This window comes from Nerophis lumbriciformis, linkage group LG14 (assembly GCF_033978685.3).
Source record: "Nerophis lumbriciformis linkage group LG14, RoL_Nlum_v2.1, whole genome shotgun sequence".
Taxonomy (NCBI): Eukaryota; Metazoa; Chordata; class Actinopteri; order Syngnathiformes; family Syngnathidae; genus Nerophis; species Nerophis lumbriciformis.
The window spans coordinates 5,176,324-5,201,323 of NC_084561.2; the positions used below are offsets into that span (position 1 = coordinate 5,176,324).

The 25,000-nt window shown below is 31.5% G+C and overlaps 1 protein-coding gene across 1 annotated transcript in view; it reads left to right on the forward strand.

Moving 5' to 3' along the window:
- fbn2b (fibrillin 2b) overlaps window positions 1-25,000 on the forward strand; it is a 335,304-nt gene that overhangs the window by 287,532 nt on the left and 22,772 nt on the right. Inside the window, exons 47-56 of the mRNA XM_061976207.1 lie at window positions 635-763; window positions 839-958; window positions 6,893-7,018; window positions 7,084-7,236; window positions 10,403-10,468; window positions 12,112-12,237; window positions 14,343-14,462; window positions 14,543-14,665; window positions 14,725-14,856; window positions 16,913-17,038. Of these exons, the coding sequence (XP_061832191.1) occupies window positions 635-763; window positions 839-958; window positions 6,893-7,018; window positions 7,084-7,236; window positions 10,403-10,468; window positions 12,112-12,237; window positions 14,343-14,462; window positions 14,543-14,665; window positions 14,725-14,856; window positions 16,913-17,038 (1,221 nt within the window). The remainder of the gene's footprint in view (window positions 1-634; window positions 764-838; window positions 959-6,892; window positions 7,019-7,083; window positions 7,237-10,402; window positions 10,469-12,111; window positions 12,238-14,342; window positions 14,463-14,542; window positions 14,666-14,724; window positions 14,857-16,912; window positions 17,039-25,000) is intronic.

Consider the following 25,000-nt stretch of genomic DNA (forward strand, 5'->3'; position numbering starts at 1 on the left):
ATTAGTAAAACTTTTTTCTTCCCTAAATTAGTCAAACCTTTTTCTTCCCTAAATTAGTAAAACTTTTTTCTTCATTAAATTAGTAAAACTTTTTTCCTTACTAAATTAGTAAAACTTTTTTCTTCACTAAATTAGTAAAACTTTTTCCTTCACTAAATTAGTAAAACTTCTTTCTTCACTAAATTAGTAAAACATTTTTTTTCACTAAATTAGTTACACTTTTTTCTTCCCTTGATTAGTAAAACTTTTTTCTTCACATAATTAGTAAAAAAAATTTCTTCATTAAATTGGTAAAACTTTTTTCTTCATTAGATTAGTAAAACTTTTTTCTTCCCTAAATTAGTAAAACTTTTTTCTTCACTAAATTAGTTACACTTTTTTCTTCCCTTGATTAGTAAAACTTTTTTCTTCACATAATTAGTAAAACTTTTTTCTTCACTAAATTGGTAAAACTTTTTTCTTCATTAAATTAGTAAAACTTTTTTCCTCACTAAATTAGTAAAACTTTTTTCTTCACTAAATTAGTAAAAATTTTTTCTTCACTAAATTAGTAAAAATTTTTTCTTCACTAAATTAGTAAAACTTTTTTCTTCACTAAATGAGTATGAAGTATCAAGTCCTATGTGGTCCACAGACATAGACGAGTGCAGCGCTCTGCAGGGTCAGGTGTGCAGGAACGGGCAGTGCATCAACGGGCTGGGCTCCTTCCAGTGCCTCTGCCTAGACGGGTATGAGAACACGCCGGACGGCAAGAACTGTGCTGGTAAGTCTGCGCTATACCACCGCTTTAACGCTAACAATACTTCAAAACATACTCAGAAACTTTTCCTCACTTTAGACATCAATGAGTGTGTGAGTCTACCTGGCACCTGCTCACCTGGTACCTGTCAGAACCTGGACGGCTCCTTCAGGTGTATCTGTCCTCCCGGCTACGAGGTGCACAACGACCAGTGTATCGGTAAGTAGCACACCAATACTACTTTATGTATCGGTAAGTAGCACACCAATACTACTTTATGTATCGGTAAGACACACACCAATACTACTTTATGTATCGGTAAGTAGCACACCAATACTACTTTATGTATCGGTAAGTAGCACACCAATACTACTTTATGTATCGGTAAGTAGCACACCATTACTACTTTATGTATTGGTAAGTAGCACAACAATACTACTTTATGTATCGGTAAGTAGCACACCAATACTACTTTATGTATCAGTAAGACACACACCAATACTACTTTATGTATCGTAAGTAGCACACCAATACTACTTTATGTATCAGTAAGACACACACCAATACTACTTTATGTATCGGTAAGTAGCACACCAATACTACTTTATGTATCGGTAAGACACACACCAATACTACTTTATGTATCGGTAAGTAGCACACCAATACTACTTTATGTATCGGTAAGTAGCACACCATTATTACTTTATATATCGGTAAGTAGCACACCAATACTACTTTATGTATCGGTAAGTAGCACACCAATACTACTTTATGTATCGGTAAGTAGCACACCATTACTACTTTATGTATCGGTAAGTAGCACACCAATACTACTTTATGTATCGGTAAGTAGCACACCAATACTACTTTATGTATCGGTAAGTAGCACACCATTACTACTTTATGTATCGGTAAGACACACACCAATACTACGTTATGTATCGGTAAGTAGCACACCATTACTACTTTATGTATCGGTTAGTAGCACACCAATACTACTTTATGTATCGGTAAGACACACACCAATACTACTTTATGTATCGGTAAGACACACACCAATACTACTTTATGTATCGGTAAGTAGCACACCAATACTACTTTATGTATCGGTAAGTAGCACACCAATACTACTTTATGTATCGGTTAGTAGCACACCAATACTACTTTATGTATCGTAAGTAGCACACCAATACTACTTTATGTATCGTAAGTAGCACACCAATACTACTTTATGTATCGGTAAGTAGCACACCAATACTACTTTGTTCCTCACAAAATGTAGACAACATCTTTTCTTACAAAACTAGTGGGACTTTTTTTCCGGAAAATCAGTAGAAGCTTTTTTATTCATTAGTAAAACTTGTTAAAACATTTTCACAGATATAGTACACCTTTTTTCACAATCATAGTACACCCTTTTTCAAAACATTAATCCACCTTTTTTCACAAATAGTACACTCTTTTTCACAAAATGAGTACACCCTTTTTCACAAAATGAGTACACCCTTTTTCACATACATAGTACACCCTTTTTCACACAATGTGTACACCTTTTTTCACAAAATGAGTCCACCTTTTTTCACAAACATAGTACACCTTTTTTCCACAGATATATAGTACACCCTTTTTCACAAACATAGTACACCTTTTTTCACAAACATCGTACACCTTTTTTCACAAACATAGTACAACCTTTTTCACAAAATGAGTGCACCTTTTTTACAAACAAAGTACACCTTTTTTCCACAGATACGTATATAGTACACCCTTTTTCACAAACAGAGTACACCTTTTTTCACAAACATAGTCCACCCTTTTTCACAAAATGAGTACACTTTTTTTTACAAACATAGTACACCCTTTTTCACAAACATAGTAGACCCTTTTTCACAAAATGAGTACACCTTTTTTTAACAAACATAGTACACCCTTTTTCACAAACATAGTACACTTTTTCACAAACATAGTACACCCTTTTTCACAAACATAGTACACTTTTTCACAAACATAGTACCCTTTTTCACAAACATAGTACACCTTTTTTCACAAACATATTACACCTTTTTTCACAAACAGTACACCTTCTTTTTTACAAACATAGTACACCCCTTTTCACAAAATGAGTACACCTTTTTTCACAAACATAGTACACTTTTTTTCACAAACATAGTACACTTTTTTTCACAAACATAGTACACCCACTTTCACAAAATGCGTACACCATTTTTCACAGGTATATTACGTCTTCTTTCACAAAATGAGTCCACCTTTTTTCACAAACATAGTACACCTTTTTTCCACAGATATGTAGTACACCCTTTTTCACAAACATAGTATACCTTTTTTCACAAACATAGTACACCTTTTTTCACAAAATGAGTACACCTTTTTTTAACAAACATAGTACACCATTTTTCACAAACATAGTACACCTTTTTTCACAAAAATAGTACACCTTTTTTTTACAAACATAGTACACCCCTTTTCACAAAATGAGTACACCTTTTTTCACAAACATAGTACACTTTTTTTCCACAAACATAGTACACCCTTTTTCACAAAATGCGTACACCTTTTTTCACAGATATATTGCGTCTTTTTTCACAAAATGAGTCCACCTTTTTTCACAAACATAGTACACCTTTTTTCCACAGATATATAGTACACCCTTTTTCACAAACATAGTACACCTTTTTTCACAAACATAGTACACCTTTTTTTCACAAAATGAGTACACCTTTTTTTAACAAACATAGTACACCCCTTTTCACAAAATGAGTACACCTTTTTTCACAAACACAGTACACTTTTTTCACAAACATAGTACACCCTTTTTCACAAAATGCGTACACCTTTTTTCACAGATATATTACATCTTTTTTCACAAAATGAGTCCACCTTTTTTCACAAACATAGTACACCTTTTTTTCACAGATATGTAGTACACCTTTTTTCACAAACATAGTACACCCTTTTTCACAAACATAGTACATCTTTTTTCACAAACATAGTACACCTTTTTTCACAGATATAGTACATTATTTTTCACAAAATGAGTAGACTTTTTTCACAAACATAGTACACTTTTTTTCCACAAACATAGTACACCCTTTTTCACAAAATGCGTACACCCTTTTTCACAGATATATTACGTCTTTTTTCACAAAATGAGTCCACCTTTTTTCACAGACATAGTACACCTTTTTTCCACAGATATAGTACACCCTTTTTCACAAACATAGTACACCTTTTTTCACAAACATAGTACACCTTTTTTCACAAAATGAGCACACCTTTTTTTAACAAACATAGTACACCCCTTTTCACAAAATGAGTACACCTTTTTTCACAAACACAGTACACTTTTTTCACAAACATAGTACACCCTTTTTCACAAAATACGTACACCTTTTTTCACAGATATATTACGTCTTTTTTCACAAAATGAGTCCACCTTTTTTTAACAAACATAGTACACCTTTTTTCACAAACATAGTACACTTTTTCACAGATATAGTACACCTTTTTTCACAAACATAATACACTTTTTTTTCACAAACATAGTACACCTTTTTTTTTTACAAACATAGTACACCCCTTTTCACAGAATGAGTACACCTTTTTTCACAAACATAGTACACTTTTTTTCACAAACATAGTACACCCTTTTTCACAAAATGCGTACACCTTTTTTCCACAGATATATTACGTCTTTTTTCACAAAATGAGTCCACCTTTTTTCCACAAACATAGTACACCTTTTTTTCCACAGATATGTAGTACACCCTTTTTCACAAACAAAGTACACCTTTTTTCACAAACATAGTACACCTTTTTTCACAAAATGAGTACACCTTTTTTTAACAAACATAGTACACCCTTTTTCACAAACATAGTACACCTTTTTTCACAAACATAGTACACCTTTTTTTAACAAACATAGTACACTTTTTTTCCACAGATATGTAGTACACCCTTTTTCACAAACAAAGTACACCTTTTTTCACAAACATAGTACACCTTTTTTCACAAAATGAGTACACCATTTTTTTAAAACATAGTACACCTTTTTTTAACAAACATAGTACACCCTTTTTCACAAACATAGTACCTTTTTTCAGAAACATAGTACACCTTTTTTCACAGATATAGCAAACTTTTTTTCACAAACATAATACACCTTTTTTCACAAACATAGTACACCTTTTTTCACAAACATAGTACAACTTTTTTTTTACAAACATAGTACACCCCTTTTCACAAAATGAGTACACCTTTTTTCACAAACATAGTACACTTTTTTTCACAAACATAGTACACCCTCTTTCACAAAATGCGTGCACCTTTTTTCACAGATATATTATGTCTTTTTTCACAAAATGAGTCCACCTTTTTTCACAAATATAGTACACCTTTTTTCACAAACATAGTACACTCTTTTCACAAACATAGTATACCTTTTTTCACAAACATAGTACACCTTTTTTTTTTTACAAACATAGTACACCCCTTTTCACAAAATGAGTACACCTTTTTTCACAAACATAGTACACTTTTTCACACAAACATAGTACACCTTTTTTCACAAAATGCGTACACCTTTTTTCACAGATATATTACGTCTTTTTTTCACAAAATGAGTCCACCTTTTTTCACAAACATAGTACACCTTTTTTCCACAGATATGTAGTACACCCTTTTTCACAAACATAGTACACCTTTTTCCACTAACACAGTACACCCTTTTTCACAAACATAGTACACCTTTTTTCACAAAATGAGTACACCTTTTTTTAACAAGCATAGTACACCCTTTTTCACAAACATAGTACACCTTTTTTCACAAACATAGTACACCTTTTTTTTTTACAAACATAGTACACCCCTTTTCACAAAATGAGTACACCTTTTTTCACAAACATAGTACACTTTTTTTCACAAACATAGTACACCCTTTTTCACAAAATGCGTACACCTTTTTTCACAGATATATTACGTCTTTTTTCACAAAATGAGTCCACCTTTTTTCACAAACATAGTACACCTTTTTTCCACAGATATATAGTACACCCTTTTTCACAAACATAGTACACCTTTTTTCACAAACATAGTACACCTTTTTTTCACAAAATGAGTACACCTTTTTTAAACAAACATAGTACACCCCTTTTCACAAAATGAGTACACCTTTTTTCACAAACACAGTACACTTTTTTCACAAACATAGTACACCCTTTTTCACAAAATGCGTACACCTTTTTTCACAGATATATTACGTCTTTTTTTCACAAAATGAGTCCACCTTTTTTCACAAACATAGTACACCCTTTTTCACAAACATAGTACACCTTTTTTCACAAACATAGTACACCTTTTTTCACAGTTTTAGTACATTATTTTTCACAAAATGAGTACACTTTTTTCACAAACATAGTACACCTTTTTTTTTTACAAACATAGTACACCCCTTTTCACAAAATGCGTACACCTTTTTTCACAGATATATTACGTCTTTTTTCACAAAATGAGTCCACCTTTTTTCACAAACAGTACACCTTTTTTCCACAGATATGTAGTACACCCTTTTTCACAAACATAGTACACCTTTTTTCACAAACATAGTACACCGTTCTTCACAGAATAGTACACCCTTTTTCACAAAATGAGTACACTTTTTTCACAAACATAGTACACCCTTTTCCACAAAATGAGTACACCTTTTTTCACAAACATAGTACACCCTTTTCCACAAAATGAGTACATCTTTTTTTTCACAAATATAGTACACCCTTTTTCACAAAATGAGTACACCTTTTTTCACAAACATAGCACACTTTTTCACAAACATAGTACCCTTTTTCACAAAATGAGTCCACCTTTTTTCACAAACATAGTACAACTTTTTTCATAGCTAAAGTACACCTTTTTTCACAAAATGAGTACATGACGAAATCCGGTTGGTGCCTATAAAAGTACCGAGTTCAGTACTCGAAGACGGCACTGTTTGATTTTAGATGAGTTAGTACCCGTAAGTACCGACATAATTCGGTCGGTGCCTATAAAAGTACTGAGTTGGGGAGCCATTCCTATTGTAGATTTGTGGGTGTTTCATTAGAAGAAGAAGTATTCCAGTGACGTCTTCTTCCTTGGCAGACATCAACGAGTGCGAGGTGGAACCCAACCTGTGCCAGTTCGGTACCTGCACCAACTCGCCCGGCAGCTTCCAGTGCACCTGCCAGCCGGGCTTCGTGCTCTCCGACAACAAACGCCGCTGCTACGGTGAGACCAGGCTCCGCCTTTTATTACCGTCAGCGGCGTGTTTCACCGCGCTTTGTCCGCCGCAGACACGCGGGAGAGTTTCTGCTTCACCAAGTTCGAGGCGGGCAAGTGTTCCGTGCCCAAGGCCTTCAACACCACCAAGGCCAAGTGCTGCTGCAGCAAGATGCCGGGCGAGGGCTGGGGGCTTCCTTGTGAGCTGTGCCCCCGGGAGACTGAAGGTGCTCAACACTCACCCACACACATCATTTCTAGCCAAGCTCAAACACTCATCAAGCATCCATCAATACAAACATATGTCTATACGCAGTGTGGAGCCGCTCCCTAGCTCAATAATTCTCTATTGTGGTGCGTTTCTTCCCAGTATTATTTTTTTCACTGGACAACCAGAGGACGACGCTAAACATGTTAGACGTCGAGAAGAAGGCGTGCTAATCGCTAAGCTAGCTTGAAACAAGAGAAGAAATCAGGAGAAGAAGGCATGCTAATCGCTAAGCTAGCTTGATACGAGACTGTCAAGTTAGCTAAATTAGTAAAACTTTTTTCTTCACTAAATTAGTAAAACATTTTTTTTCACTAAATTAGTAAAACAATTTTTTTCACTAAATTAGTTACACTTTTTTCTTCCTTGATTAGTAAAACTTTTTTCTTCACTAAATTAGTAAAACTTTCTTCTTCACTAAATTAGTAAAACTTTTTTCTTCAATTAATTAGTAAAACATTTTTCTTCACATACTGTAATTAGTAAAACTTTTTTCTTCCCTAAATTAGTAAAACTTTTTTCTTCATTAAATTAGTAAAACTTTTTTCTTTATTAAATTAGTAAAACTTTTTTCTTCACTAAATTAGTAAAACTTTTTTCTTCACTTGATTTGTAAAGCTTTTGTCTTCACATAATTAGTAAAACTTTTTTCTTCACTAAATTAGTAAAACTTTTTTTTTCACTAAATTAGTAAAACTTTTTTCTTCCCTTGATTAGTTACACTTTTTTCTTCCCTTGATTAGTAAAACTTTTTTCTTCACTAAATTAGTAAAACATTTTTTTTCACTAAATTAGTAAAACATTTTTTTTTCACTAAATTAGTAAAACATTTTTTTTCACTAAATTAGTAAAACTTTTTTCTTCACTAAATTAGTAAAACTTTTTTCTTCACTAAACTAGTAAAACTTTTTTCTTCAATTAATTAGTAAAACATTTTTCTTCACATACTGTAATTAGTAAAACTTTTTTCTTCCCTAAATTAGTAAAACTTTTTTCTTCACTAAATTAGTAAAACTTTTTTCTTCACTAAATTAGTAAAACCTTTTTTTTCACTAAATTAGTAAAACTTTTTTCTTCCCTTGATTAGTAAAACTTTTTTCTTCACTAAATTAGTAAAACATTTTTTTTCACTAAATTAGTAAAACATTTTTTTTTTCACTAAATTAGTAACACTTTTTTCTTCCCTTGATTAGTAAAACTTTTTTCTTCACATAATTAGTAAAACTTTTTTCTTCACTAAATCAGTAAAACTTTTTTCTTCACTAAATTAGTAAAACTTTTTTCTTCACTAAATTAGTAAAACGTTTTTCTTCAATTAATTAGTAAAACATTTTTCTTCACATACTGTAATTAGTAAAACTTTTTCTTCCCTAAATTAGTAAAACTTTTTTCTTCACTAAATTAGTAAAACTTTTTTCTTCATTTGATTAGTAAAGCTTTTGTCTTCACATATTAGTAAAACTTTTTTCTTCACTAAATTAGTAAAACTTTTTTTTCCACTAAATTAGCAAAACTTTTTTCTTCCCTTGATTAGTAAAATTTTTTCTTCACATAATAGTAAAACTTTTTTCTTCATTAAATTAGTAAAACTTTTTTCTTCATTAAATTGGTAAAACGTTTTTCTTCATTAAATTAGTAAAACTTTTTTCTTCACTAAATTAGTAAAAACATTTTCTTAAATTAATTAGTAAAACATTTTTCTTCACATAATTAGTAAAACTTTTTTCTTCACTAAATTACTACAACTTTTTTCTTCCTTAAATAAGAAAAACGGTTTTCTTTATTAAATTAGTAAAACTTTTTTCTTCATTAAATTAGTAAAACTTTTTTCTTCAATTAATTAGTAAAACTTTTTTCTTCCCTAAATTAGTAAAACTTTTTTCTTCATTAAATTAGTAAAACTTTTTTCTTCACATAATTAGTAAAACATTGTTTTTCACTAAATTAGTGAAACTTTTTTCTTCACTAAATTAGTCAAACTTTTTTCTTCACTAAATTAGTCAAACTTTTTTCTTCACTTAATTAGTAAAACTTTTTTCTTCACTTAATTAGTAAAATGTTTTTCTTCACTTAATTAGTAAAACTTTTTATTCACTTGATTAGTAAAACTTTTTTCTTCACTTAATTAGTAAAACTTTTTCTTCACTTGATTAGTAAAACTTTTTCTTCACTTAATAAGTAAAACAATTTTCTCGCAAAATAAAACTTTAATTCTCTGAAAATTAACATGACTTTATTTCTCACAAAATTTGTACACCTTTTTCTTTCGCTAGATTTCTAGGAATGTTTCCTTATAAACTTAAAACTTTTTTTCTTTGACAACTTTATTCCTCACAACATTTTTAGGACATTTTAAAAACCAAAAAAACAAACATTAAAAAAAATATATATTGGCAGGAAGTTAGTGAAATGTCCACCAGGGTGGACAACATGAACTTGAACTGATTGAACATATATTTTTTTAAGAAAATAAAATGTGTGTATAATAAAATATGTTTGTAATGATTTTAAATGATAAATGCATTGACTTTTTTTTATTAACATTATTAGCATTAAATTGTTCTAAAAACAACTAAATTGACTTTTATAATAACAACAATGATTAATAAAGTGGCAGCAATACCATACAATAAAAATAAAGCTAGTGATTATTAATGTCCAATTTAACGGATTAATAGTAATGATCCCGTCAGAACATCGATACTGATAAGGTGTAACGATATCGGATGATATCATGGCTGAGAAGACACTGACGTTTCTCCTCCGCCATCAGTACTGGATGATAGGTGTTATGCAGCAGCTGACCAGTGGGGGGCAGTGTTTGACAAGACAGCAACTTTGACGTTGCGTTCAGGAGAAAACGACTTTTGAGTGTTTGTCCAGTGTAGTGACGGCGATACGTCAAACCTTCTCATAACTTTTGAACGTTTAAACATTTTAATATTTCAGTACTTTGTGCATGATATAATGTTGTCTAACAAAATCAAATGAGTAAATCCAGCAATAAATCAGCAATCAGTGGTTTAGTGTATATTATTTTCAATACTGCATTTAACGTCTCACAACAACAACAACATGCAACATCTGTAAAGTCATAAAAGTGATGTTTTATTGGTGTTTTCCAGCCGCCTTCAACACTTTATGTCCGTACGGCCACGGAGCGCTGCCTGGACCAGGCAACGCTCGCGAAGGTGAGTGCCACTTTTATTCTGACAACTTCAAAATAAAAGTCTGTCGGGCTGATTAGTAAAACTTTTTTCTTCACATAATTAGTAAAACTTTTTTCTTCACTAAATTAGTTAAACTTTCTTCTTCCCTTGATTAGTAAAAATGTTTCTTCATATAATTAGTAAAACCTTTTTCTTCACATAATTAGTAAAACTTTTTTCTTCACTAAATTAGTAAAACTTTTTTCTTCACTAAATTAGTTAAACTTTCTTCTTCCCTTGATTAGTAAAAATGTTTCTTCATATAATTAGTAAAACTTTTTTCTTCACATAATTAGTCAAACTTTTTTCTTCACTAAATTAGTAAAACATTTTTTTTTCACTAAATTAGTTACACTTTTTTCTTCCCTTGATTAGTAAAACTTTTTTCTTCACATAATTAGTAAAACTTTTTTCTTCACTAAATTAGTAAAACATTTTTTTTCACTAAATTAGTAAAACTTTTTTTTTTCACTAAATTAGTTACACTTTTTTCTTCCCTTGATTAGTAAAACTTTTTTCTTCACATAATTAGTAAAACTTTTTTCTTCACTAAATTAGTAAAACTTTTTTCTTCACTAAATCAGTTAAACTTTTTTCTTCCCTTGATTAGTAAAAATGTTTCTTCACATAATTAGTAAAACTTTTTTCTTCACTAAATTAGTAAACTTTTTTCTTCACTAAATTAGTAAAACTTTTTTCTTCACTAAATTAGTAAAACTTTTTTCCTCACATAATTAGTAAAACTTTTTTCTTCACTAAATTAGTAAAACATTTTTTTTCACTAAATTAGTAAAACATTTTTTTTCACTAAATTAGTTACACTTTTTTCTTCCCTTGATTAGTAAAACTTTTTTCTTCACTAAATTAGTAAAACTTTTTTCTTCACTAAATTAGTAACACTTTTTTCTTCACTAAACTAGTAAAACTTTTTTCTTCCCTAAATTAGTAAAACTTTTTTCTTCACATAATTAGTAAAACTTTTTTCTTCACTAAATTAGTAAAACATTTTTTTTCACTAAATTAGTAAAACATTTTTTTTCACTAAATTAGTAAAACACTTTTTTCACTAAATTAGTTACACTTTTTTCTTCCCTTGATTAGTAAAACTTTTTTCTTCACTAAATTAGTAAAACTTTTTTCTTCCCTAAATTAGTAAAACTTTTTTCTTCACTAAATTAGTAAAACTTTTTTCTTCACTAAATTAGTAAAACATTTTTTTTCACTAAATTAGTAAAACATTTTTTTTCACTAAATTAGTAACACTTTTTTCTTCCCTTGATTAGTAAAACTTTTTTCTTCACATAATTAGTAAAACTTTTTTCTTCACTAAATTAGTAAAACTTTTTTCTTCACTAAAAAACAGCAATCGATTGTTTTAGTAATCGAGTCAACTGTCAATTCGTTTCTTTGATTTCTTTCATTTACCTTCTTTGACTGTCGTTTACCTTGTTTTGTCTTCTATATTCCTTTTTAAACTTTGTTTTACTTTCTATTTAACTTTCTTTCAACCTTATTTACTATCTGTTTAACAATTTTTATCTTTCATTTACCTTGTTACCTTATTTTTCTTATTTTACGTTTATATATATATATATATATAAACATACCACTTGGTTGTCCTGCAGACATGAACGAGTGTCTGGACAATCCAGGTATCTGCCAGAATGGTATCTGCATCAACACTGATGGATCGTTCCGCTGCGAATGTCCCTTTGGATACAACCTGGACTACACTGGAGTCAACTGTATCGGTAAGAAATATTAGGAAATTTTAACTGTATAGTTCAAAACTAAACTAATAAAAACACATAGAAAAATATAAATACAAAACAATGCATAAATAAAAGCACATTCAAAAATAATGAAAACAAATACGGAAATAATGTTTTTGAATACCTACTAACTTTATTTCATAATAATACTTAATAGTATAATTAAAAAACTAAACTAATTATAAATAAATCAAACAATGTAAATACAGAAAAATAAATAATAAAAAATACATTCAAAAATAATGAAAATAAAAACTAAAGAACTAATATATAATATATATAAAATATATAACATAATATTTATTTCATAATATTTTTTATACATAAACAATATAATAAAATAACTAAACTAATTAAGAGTATAAATACAAAATATACATTCATAAAAGCACATAAAAATAATGACAGTGAAAAACTACACAAATTAATAATGTTTTTGAATACTTATTACCTTTATCTATGTGATGTATTATTACCATTATTTCGTTATAATACTTATATATATATATTGTATGTATATATATATATATGTATATATATATATATATCGTATATATATATTTCTATATATATATATATATATATATATATATATATATATATATATATATATATATACATATATATTCAAGTATTATAACATAATGTCAATATATGACATAAATAAAGGTAGTAGGTAATGTGCTTTTATTTTATGTATTTATACTTCTCAATGTATTTTAATTAGTTTAGTTTTTTTGATTATACTGTAAATATATATATATATATATATATATATTTACAATATATATATATATTTATATAATTTTTTTACAGTATAATTACAACACTGAACTAATTAATATATATATATATATATATATATATATATATATATATATATATATTATTAGTTCAGTGTTGTAATTATACTGTAAAAAAAATTATATATATATACATATATATATATATATATATATATATATGTATTAATTAGTTCAGTGTTGTAATTATACTGTAAAAAATTATATATATATACATATATATATATATATATACTGTAAATATATATATATATATATATATATATATATTTACAGTATAATCAAAAAAACTAAACTAATTAAAATACATTGAGAAGTATAAATTACCTACTACCTTTATTTATGTCATATATTGACATTATGTTATAATACTTGAATATATATATATATATATATATATATATATATATATATATATATATATATATACACGATATATATATATACATATATATACATACAATTTACTGTTAATCTATATATATATATATATATATATATATATATATATATATATATATATATATATATATATATATATATATATATATATATATATATATTAACAGTATCATTTAAAAAACTAAATTATTAAAAGTATAATTTTAAAAAACTAAACTAATTGAAAATACATAGAAAAGTATAAATACAAAAAATACATATTTATTTATATAGCGAATGTAAAGTCCTTCAGCCAAAAATACATAAATAAAAGCACATAAAAATAATGACAGTAAAAAACTACATGAATAAATGATGTTTTTGAGTACTTAGTACCTTGTGATGTCTTACCATTATTTTGTTATAATATTTATATATAAATTGACAGTATAATTTAAAAAACTAATTAAAAATACACAGAAAAGTATAAATACAAAAGCAAAAAATAAAAGCACACAAAAAAATAAAATACAATTTGAATAAAGACTACCTTTATTTGAGTGATTTATGATTAACTTTATTTAATACTTTTATATAAGTTATTAATAGTAAAATAAAAAAATATTTAGAAACATATACATTTACAAAATACAGAAAATGTCAGCATTGTTAGGGCACTGGATATCATTTTAAAAAGACAACATATTTTTAGTTTGAATTGTTTGTTATTATTTTTATTATTCTTATTTCCCATCATTTGATTATTATTATTACAAATCAATATAATTAATGATTCAAGTACATTACATGTGTTTGTACTTTGGACTTTGACTAAGAGTCGTGTTTAGATGTCATCCTAAAAGAATGAAACCAAGTTGTTGACGTTCATCGTCCCTCCAGACACTGACGAGTGTTCCATCGGGAACCCGTGTGGGAACGGAACCTGCACCAACGTGGTCGGAGGCTTCGAGTGTTCGTGCCAGGAGGGTTTCGAACCAGGACCCATGATGACCTGCGAAGGTTTGCCATCCACACTTCAATTTTTTATTTTTATTTTTAATAACAAAATGCCAATAAGCGTTCTTGCTTCCTGGCTGCAGACATCAACGAGTGCTCCAAGAACCCCCTGCTGTGCGCCTTCCGCTGCGTCAACACCTTCGGCGCGTACGAGTGCATGTGTCCCGCCGGCTACGTGCTGCGGGACGACCAGCGCATGTGTCGAGGTGAGCACGTCGCGCCGCCTCCGCCGACACGTGTTTAACCTTTCTGGTTCCTCCGCCAGACCAGGACGAGTGTTCCGAGGGTCTGGATGACTGCGACTCCAAGGGGATGACCTGCAAGAACCTGATCGGGACCTTCATGTGTATTTGCCCGCCCGGCATGCAGCGCCGGCCGGACGGAGAGGGATGCATGGGTAAGGAAGCAACTTTTTCATCACGTATACGGTCGCCTTCGCACTTCTCCCATAGATCAAAATGTATTTTTGTCTCTGTGGGTGGAGGCGGGACCACCAGTATCACATTTGGTATCTACAGTGCATTCAGAAAGTATATACAGCTTTTTCCACATTTTGTTATGTTACAGCCTTATTTCAAAATGGAATAAATGTACACTTGTCCTCAAAATTCTACACACAAACACCCATAATGACAATGTGAAAAGTAAAAAAAAAAAAAGCTAATTTATTTAAAAAAATTACAATTAAAAAAATCACCTGTACGTAGTGTAAGTAGTCACAGTCTTTGTTCAGTACCTGATTTACAGACTTTTGTTGCCCGGTTTCAGACCTGGTCCTGACTCAAGTAGGTAAAATAAGGTAAGACATTAAAAGAAGGCAAAATAAAGAAGTAGGCAAAGGTAAAAGAAGGTAATAATTGGTTAAATGGGTAAATAAAGTATGCAACAAAGGTCAAAGAAGGTCAAAAATAGTTAAAATACAATAATAGCTATGTAAAGAAGGTCAAAGAATGTAAAGGGGAGGTGAAATAATGTAATAAGTAGATAAAAGAAGGAAGAAATTAAGGAAACATTTTTAAAAAGAAAATAAAAAGTAGGTAACATATGGTAAGAAGTAGATAGAAGTAAAAAGAATGTAAGAAGTGGGGAAAAAAAGGTAATAAGGAGGTAAACATGTAGGTAAATGAAGGTAAAAAAAGGTAAACAAAAAAGATAAAAAGTAGTCAAAATAAGGTAAGACATTAAAAGAAGGCAAAATAAAGAAGTAGGTAAAGGTGAACAAAAGGTAATAAATGGATAAAATGGGTAAAAAGTATGTAAAAGAAAGTCAAAGAAGGTATAAAAGTAGGTAAAATAAGGTAAGACATTAAAAGGAGGCAAAATAAAGAAGTAGGCAAAGGTAAAATAAGGTAATAATGGGTTAAATGGGTCAATAAAGTATGCAAAAAAGGTCAAAGAAGGTATAAAAGTAGATACAATAAGGTAAGACATTAAAAGAAGGCAAAATAAGGTAATAATCGGTCAAATTGGTTAAAAAAAGGATGTAAAAAAAGATCAAAGAAGGTTTAAATATAATAATATATATAATAATAGGTATGTAAAGAAGGTCAAAGAATGTAAAAGGTGGGTAAAATAAGGTAATAAGTAGATAAAAGAAGGAAAAAATTATGGAAAACATTTTAAAAATAAAATAAAAAGTAGGTAAAATACGGCAAGAAGTAAAAGTGGGAAAAATAAGGTAATAAGGAGGTAAACATTTAGGTAAATGAAGGTCAAAAAAGGTAAAATAAATAAATAAAAGAAGATAAAAAGTAGGTAAAATAAGGTAAGACATTAAAAGAAGGCAAAATAAAGAAGTAGGCAAAGGTAAAACAAGGTAATCATTGGCAAAATGGGTAAAAAAAATTATGTAAAAGAAGGTATAAAAGTAGGTAAAATAAGGTAAGATATTAAAGAAGGCAAAATAAAGAAGGAAGTAGACAAAATAAAGTAAAAGAAGGCAATAATTGATCAAATGGGTAAAAACAAAAAGTATGAAAGTATTCACATCTTTTTCCACATTTTGTTATATTACAGCCTCATTTCAAAATGTAATAAATGTATACTTGTCCTCAAAATTCTACACACAATAACCCATAATGACAATGTGAAAAGTTCCAAAAAATAAAAAATGCTAATTTATTAAAAATAAAAACAAATGTACCTGTACATAGCCATAGGCAAGGTACTGATTAGCATCAGCGATTTTACACGGCCATTGCAACACCGCCAAATGTGTTAATGAACAGTACAACAAAGATGCACGAACAATCAAACAGCTGATGTGTAGTCAGGGCAATACTTACAGTATTAACACCTTGTATGGCGCAACAACTGGCACATTCAACCTAATGGCAAAGACTGCTTCCTGACTACGGCAAAACAGAAATGACTGCATTAAGACGCCTTTTAGCAAGAAGTGGTGTGTTTTTAACGTTGTACTCCAACCCTGGATGTCCTCCTGTGCCCTGCAGACCTGAACGAGTGCCGAGCCAAACCCGGCATCTGCAAGAACGGACGCTGCGTCAACACGGTGGGAAGTTACAGCTGCGAGTGCAACGACGGCTTCGAGCCCAGCTCCACTAGAACCGAGTGCATTGGTGAGATGTTTCCACAGCACTGGTTAGCAACCATGCCTGGACTACAGGCGGTCCTCTGGTTACCGTGGTTACCACGCACTCCCATGTATGACTAATACCCAGCACACGTTAGTCAGGTATGGTCAGAAGTAGTAAGAGGACATTTGAATGTAGTAGTAAAAGAAGGTAAAAGAGGCTTAAAAGCAGGTAAAATTAAGTAAAAAGTAGATTAATAGATTTGCAATTGACCCAGAGGGAAATTCAAGTGGGTAAAATAAGGTCATAAGTATGTAAAAGAGGGTAAACAAGTAGGTAAAATAAGGTAAGACATTTAAAGAAGGCAGAATAAAGAAGTAGGCAAAGGTAAAAGAAGGTAATCATTTGTAAAATGGGTAAAAAAAAAGTTTGTAAAAGAAGGTAAAAAAGTGGGTAAAATAAGATAATACATTAAAAGAAGGCAAAATAATGAAAGAAATAGGCAAAAGAAGGTAAAAGAAGGTAATAATTGGTAAATTGGGTATGTAAAAGTATGTAAAAGAAGGTCAAAGAAGGTATAAAAGTAGGTAAAATAAGGTAAGATATTAAAAGACGGCATAATAAAGAAGGAGGAAAAGTTAAAAGAAGATAATAATTGGTAAAATGGGTAAATAAAGTATGTCAAAGAAGGTAAAAAAATAAGTAAAATAAGGTAATACGTTAAAAGAAGGCGAAATAAAGAAGTAGGCAAAGGTAAAAGAAGGCTATAATTGGTAAAATGGGTAAATAAAGTATGTTAAAGAAGGTAAGAAAGTAAATAAAATAAAGTAAGACATTAACAGAAGCCAAAATAAAGAATTAGGCAAAGGTAAAAGAAGGTAATAATTGCTAAAATAAAAGAAGGTATAAAAGCAGGTAAAATAAGGAAAGGAATTAAAAGAAGGCAACATAAGGTAATAATTGGTCAAATTGGTTAAAAAAAAGTATGTAAAAGAAGGTCAAAGAAGGTATAAAAGTAGGTAAAATAAGGTAAGACATTAAAAGACAGCAAAATAAAGAAGTAGGCAAAGGTAAAAGAAGGTAATAGTTGGTAAAATGGGTAAATGAAGTATGTCAAAGAAGGTAAGAAAGTAAGTAAAATGAGGTAAGATGTTAAAAGAAGGAAAATAAAGAAGTAGGCAAAGGTAAAAGAAGGTAATAATTGGTAAAATGGGTAAATAAAGTATGTTAAAGAAGGTAAGAAAGTAAGTAAAATAAGGTAAGACATTAAAAGACAGCAAAATGAAGAAGTAGGCAAAGGTAAAAGAAGGTAATGATTGGTAAAATGGGTAAGAAATATGTAAAAGAAGGTCAAAAAAAGATATAAAAGTAGGTAAATTAAGGTAAGACATTAAAAGAAGGCAAAATAAGGTAATAATTGGTAAAATTGTAAGAAAAAAAGGTAAAAGAAGGTCAAAAGTAGATAAAGTACAATAATAGGTATGTAAAGAAGGTCAAATAATGTAAAAGGTAGGTACAATCAGGTAATAAGTAGATAAAGGAAGGAAAAAATAAAGGAAAACATGATAAAAAGAAGATAAAAAGTAGGTAAAATAAGGTAAGAAGTAGATAGAAGAAAAAAGAATGTAAGAAGTGGGGAAAAAAGGTAATACGGAGGTAAAATGTAGGTAAATGAAGGTAAAAAAAGGTAAAAAACAAAAAAAAAGTAGGTAAAATAAGGTAAGAAGTAGATAGAAGAAAAAAGAATGTAAGAATTGGGGAAAAAAGGTAATACGGAGGTAAAAATGTAGGTAAATGAAAGTCAAAAAAGGTAAAAATAAAAAAGATAAAAAGTAGGTAAAATAAGGTAAGAAGTAGATAAAAGAAGAACAAAGAAAAAAAGAAGTAGGTAAGAAAAGTAAAAAGTAGATGAAAGGAAAAAATACATTAAGAAGTAGGCAAAATAAGGTAATGAAGTAAAAAAAAGTAGGTAATAAAACACTAACAGTGGGTAACATTAGGTAATAAGTATGCAAGGGAAAGTAAAAAGTAGGTTAAATAAAGTAAGAAGTAGATAAAAGAAGGTGGTATAAATGGTAGGAATAAGAAGGTTGAAAGTATGTAAAAGAAGGTAATAATGAGGTAGAAAAGGAGGAAAACAAAGGCTAAAGTACATAAAATAAAGTAAGAAGTACTGTAGATTAAAAAAAAGGAAAATATAACATAAGTAAAATAAGGTAATAAGTATATAAAATTAGGTAAAGTAAAGTAAAAAGTAGATAAAAGAAAAACTAGGCAAAAGAAAGTAATGAGGTAAAAAAAAACAGAAGTTCTGGTTAAAAGTAGGTAATAGAAATTAATAAGTAGGTAATAGAAAGTAATAAGTAGGTAATAGAAAGTAATAAGTAGGTAAAATAAGGTAAGAAGTCAATTAGAGAAGAAACAATAATTTATGAAGTTTGCAAAGACTGTCAAAAGTAAGTAAGTTAAGAAGTAGATAAAGAAGGTAAAAGAAGGTCAAAGAAAAAAGCACCAAAGTGTCTTATCACAGATCCCACCTGCTACATCTTCTTACTCTCTGGGGGACCATCTCCATACCTCCTGTATGGAGATGCTACATGCTACATGCTACATTCACATACTTTATAATGTGTTGATTGGCAAACAAGGATGAGTTACTTCCTGTATGGAGATGCTACATGCTACATGCTACATTCACATACTTTATAATGTGTTGATTGGCAAACAAGGATGAGTTACATCCTGAATGGAGATGCTACATGCTACATGCTACATTCACATACTTTATAATGTGTTGATTGGCAAACAAGGATGAGTTACTTCCTGAATGGAGATGCTACATGCTACATTCACAGACTTTATAATGTGTTGATTGGCAAACAAGGATGAGTTACTTCCTGAATGGAGATGCTACATGCTACATTCACAGACTTTATATTGTGTTGATTGGCAAACAATGATGAGTTACTTCCTGTATGGAGATGCTACATGCTACATGCTACATTCACAGACTTTATAATGTGTTGATTGGCAAACAATGATGAGTTACTTCCCGAATGGAGATGCTACATGCTACATTCACAGACTTTATATTGTGTTGATCGGCAAACAAGGATGAGTTACTTCCTGAATGGAGATGCTACATGCTACATTCACATACTTTATATTGTGTTGATTGGCAAACAAGGATGAGTTACTTCCTGTATGGAGATGCTACATGCTACATGCTACATTCACAGACTTTATCTTGTGTTGATTGGCAAACAAGGATGAGTTACTTCCTGTATGCGGATGCTACATGCTACATGCTACATTCACATACTTTATAATGTGTTGATTGGCAAACAAGGATGAGTTACTTCCTGTATGGAGATGCTACATGCTACATGCTACATTCACATACTTTATAATGTGTTGATTGGTAAACAAGGATGAGTTACTTCCTGAATGGAGATGCTACATGCTACATGCTACATTCACAGACATTATATTGTGTTGATTGGCAAACAAGGATGAGTTACTTCCTGTATGGAGATGCTACATGCTACATTCACAGACTTTATATTGTGTTGATTGGCAAACAAGGATGAGTTACTTCCTGAATGGAGATGCTACATACTACATGCTACATTCACAGACTTTATATTGTGTTGATTGGCAAACAAGGATGAGTTACTTCCTGTATGGAGATGCTACATGCTACATGCTACATTCACAGACTTTATATTGTGTTGATTGGCAAACAAGGATGAGTTACTTCCTGTATGGAGATGCTACATGCTACATTCACATACTTTATAATGTGTTGATTGGCAAACAATGATGAGTTACTTCCTGAATGGAGATGCTACATGCTACATGCTACATTCACAGACTTTATATTGTGTTGATTGGCAAACAAGGATGAGTTACTTCCTGTATGGAGATGCTACATGCTACATGCTACATTCACAGACTGTATAATGTGTTGATTGGCAAACGAGGATGAGTTACTTCCTGTATGGAGATGCTACATGCTACATGCTACATGCTACATTCACAGACTGTATAATGTGTTGATTGGCAAACAAGGATGAGTTACTTCCTGTTTGGACATGCTACATGCTACATGCTACATTCACAGACTTTATATTGTGTTGATTGGCAAACAAGGATGAGTTACTTCCTGTATGGAGATGCTACATGCTACATTCACAGACTTTATATTGTGTTGATTGGCAAACAAGGATGAGTTACTTCCTGAATGGAGATGCTACATGCTACATGCTACATTCACAGACATTATATTGTGTTGATTGGCAAACAAGGATGAGTTACTTCCTGTATGGAGATGCTACATGCTACATTCACAGACTTTATATTGTGTTGATTGGCAAACAAGGATGAGTTACTTCCTGAATGGAGATGCTACATACTACATGCTACATTCACAGACTTTATATTGTGTTGATTGGCAAACAAGGATGAGTTACTTCCTGTATGGAGATGCTACATGCTACATGCTACATTCACAGACTTTATATTGTGTTGATTGGCAAACAAGGATGAGTTACTTCCTGTATGGAGATGCTACATGCTACATTCACATACTTTATAATGTGTTGATTGGCAAACAATGATGAGTTACTTCCTGAATGGAGATGCTACATGCTACATGCTACATTCACAGACTTTATATTGTGTTGATTGGCAAACAAGGATGAGTTACTTCCTGTATGGAGATGCTACATGCTACATGCTACATTCACAGACTGTATAATGTGTTGATTGGCAAACGAGGATGAGTTACTTCCTGTATGGAGATGCTACATGCTACATGCTACATGCTACATTCACAGACTGTATAATGTGTTGATTGGCAAACAAGGATGAGTTACTTCCTGTTTGGACATGCTACATGCTACATTCACAGACTTTATATTGTGTTGATTGGCAAACAAGGATGAGTTACTTCCTGTATGGAGATGCTACATGCTACATGCTACATGCTACATTCACAGACTTTATCTTGTGTTGATTGGCAAACAAGGATGAGTTACCTCCTGAATGGAGATGCTACATGCTACATTCACATACTTTATATTGTGTTGATTGGCAAACAAGGATGAGTTACTTCCTGTATGGAGATGCTACATGCTACATTCACAGACTGTATAATGTGTTGATTGGCAAACAAGGATGAGTTACCTCCTGAATGGAGATGCTACATGCTACATTCACATACTTTATATTGTGTTGATTGGCAAACAAGGATGAGTTACTTCCTGTATGGGGATGCTACATGCTACATGCTACATTCACAGACTGTATAATGTGTTGATTGGCAAACAAGGATGAGCTACTTCCTGTATGGAGATGCTACATGCTACATGCTACATTCACAGACTTTATAATGTGTTGATTGGCAAACAAGGATGAGTTACTTCCTGAATGGAGATGCTACATGCTACATTCACAGACTTTATATTGTGTTGATTGGAAAACAAGGATGAGTTACTTCCTGTATGGAGATGCTACATGCTACATGCTACATTCACAGACTTTATATTGTGTTGATTGGCAAACAAGGATGAGTTACCTCCTGAATGGAGATGCTACATGCTACATTCACAGACTATATTGTGTTGATTGGCAAACAAGGATGAGTTACTTCCTGAATGGAGATGCTACATGCTACATGCTACATGCTACATTCACAGACTTTATATTGTGTTGATTGGCAAACAAGGATGAGTTACCTCCTGAATGGAGATGCTACATGCTACATTCACAGACTATATTGTGTTGATTGGCAAACAAGGATGAGTTACTTCCTGAATGGAGATGCTTCATGCTACATGCTACATTCACAGACTTTATAATGTGTTGATTGGCAAACAAGGATGAGTTACTTCCTGAATGGAGATGCTACATGCTACATTCACAGACTTTATAATGTGTTGATTGGCAAACAAGGATGAGTTACTTCCTGTATGGAGATGCTACATGCTACATGCTACATTCACATACTTTATAATGTGTTGATTGGCAAACAAGGATGAGTTACTTCCTGTATGGAGATGCTACATGCTACATTCACAGACTTTATCTTGTGTTGATTGGCAAACAAGGATGAGTTACTTCCTGTATGGAGATGCTACATGCTACATTCACAGACTTTATATTGTGTTGATTGGCAAACAATGATGAGTTACTTCCTGTATGGAGATGCTACATGCTACATTTACATACTTTACATTGTGTTGATTGGCAAACAAGGATGAGTTACTTCCTGAATGGAGATGCTACATGCTACATTCACATACTTTATATTGTGTTGATTGGCAAACAAGGATGAGTTACTTCCTGTATGGAGATGCTACATGCTACATGCTACATTCACATACTTTATAATGTGTTGATTGGCAAACAAGGATGAGTTACTTCCTGTATGGAGATGCTACATGCTACATGCTACATTCACAGACTTTATCTTGTGTTGATTGGCAAACAAGGATGAGTTACTTCCTGTATGCGGATGCTACATGCTACATGCTACATTCACATACTTTATAATGTGTTGATTGGCAAACAAGGATGAGTTACTTCCTGTATGGAGATGCTACATGCTACATGCTACATTCACATACTTTATAATGTGTTGATTGGCAAACAAGGATGAGTTACTTCCTGTATGGAGATGCTACATGCTACATTCACAGACTTTATCTTGTGTTGATTGGCAAACAAGGATGAGTTACTTCCTGTATGGAGATGCTACATGCTACATTCACAGACTTTATATTGTGTTGATTGGCAAACAATGATGAGTTACTTCCTGTATGGAGATGCTACATGCTACATGCTACATGCACATACTTTATAATGTGTTGATTGGCAAACAAGGATGAGTTACCTCCTGTATGGAGATGCTACATGCTACATGCTACATTCACAGACTTTACATTGTGTTGATTGGCAAACAAGGATGAGTTACTTCCTGTATGGAGATGCTACATGCTACATTCACAGACTGTATAATGTGTTGATTGGCAAACAAGGATGAGTTACTTCCTGAATGGAGATGCTACATGCTACATGCTACATTCACAGACTTTATATTGTGTTGATTGGCAAACAAGGATGAGTTACTTCCTGTATGGAGATGTTACATGCTACATGCTACATTCACAGACTTTATATTGTGTTGATTGGCAAACAAGGATGAGTTACTTCCTGTATGGAGATGCTACATGCTACATGCTACATTCATAGACTTTATAATGTGTTGATTGGCAAACAAGGATGAGTTACCTCCTGTATGGAGATGCTGCATGCTACATGCTACATTCACATACTTTATAATGTGTTGATTGGCAAACAAGGATGAGTTACCTCCTGTATGGAGATGCTACATGCTACATTCACAGACTGTATATTGTGTTGATTGGCAAACAAGGATGAGTTACTTCCTGTATGGAGATGCTACATGCTACATGCTACATTCACAGACTTTATAATGTGTTGATTGGCAAACAAGGATGAGTTACTTCCTGTATGGAGATGCTACATGCTACATGCTACATTCACAGACTTTATCTTGTGTTGATTGGCAAACAAGGATGAGTTACCTCCTGTATGGAGATGCTACATGCTACATGCTACATTCACAGACTTTATAATGTGTTGATTGGCAAACAAGGATGAGTTACTTCCTGTATGGAGATGCTACATGCTACATGCTACATTCACAGACTTTATAATGTGTTGATTGGCAAACAAGGATGAGTTACTTCCTGTATGGAGATGCTACATGCTACATGCTACATTCACAGACTTTATATTGTGTTGATTGGCAAACAAGGATGAGTTACTTCCTGAATGGAGATGCTACATGCTACATGCTACATTCACAGACTTTATAATGTGTTGATTGGCAAACAAGGATGAGTTACTTCCTGTATGGAGATGCTACATGCTACATGCTACATTCACAGACTTTATATTGTGTTGATTGGCAAACAAGGA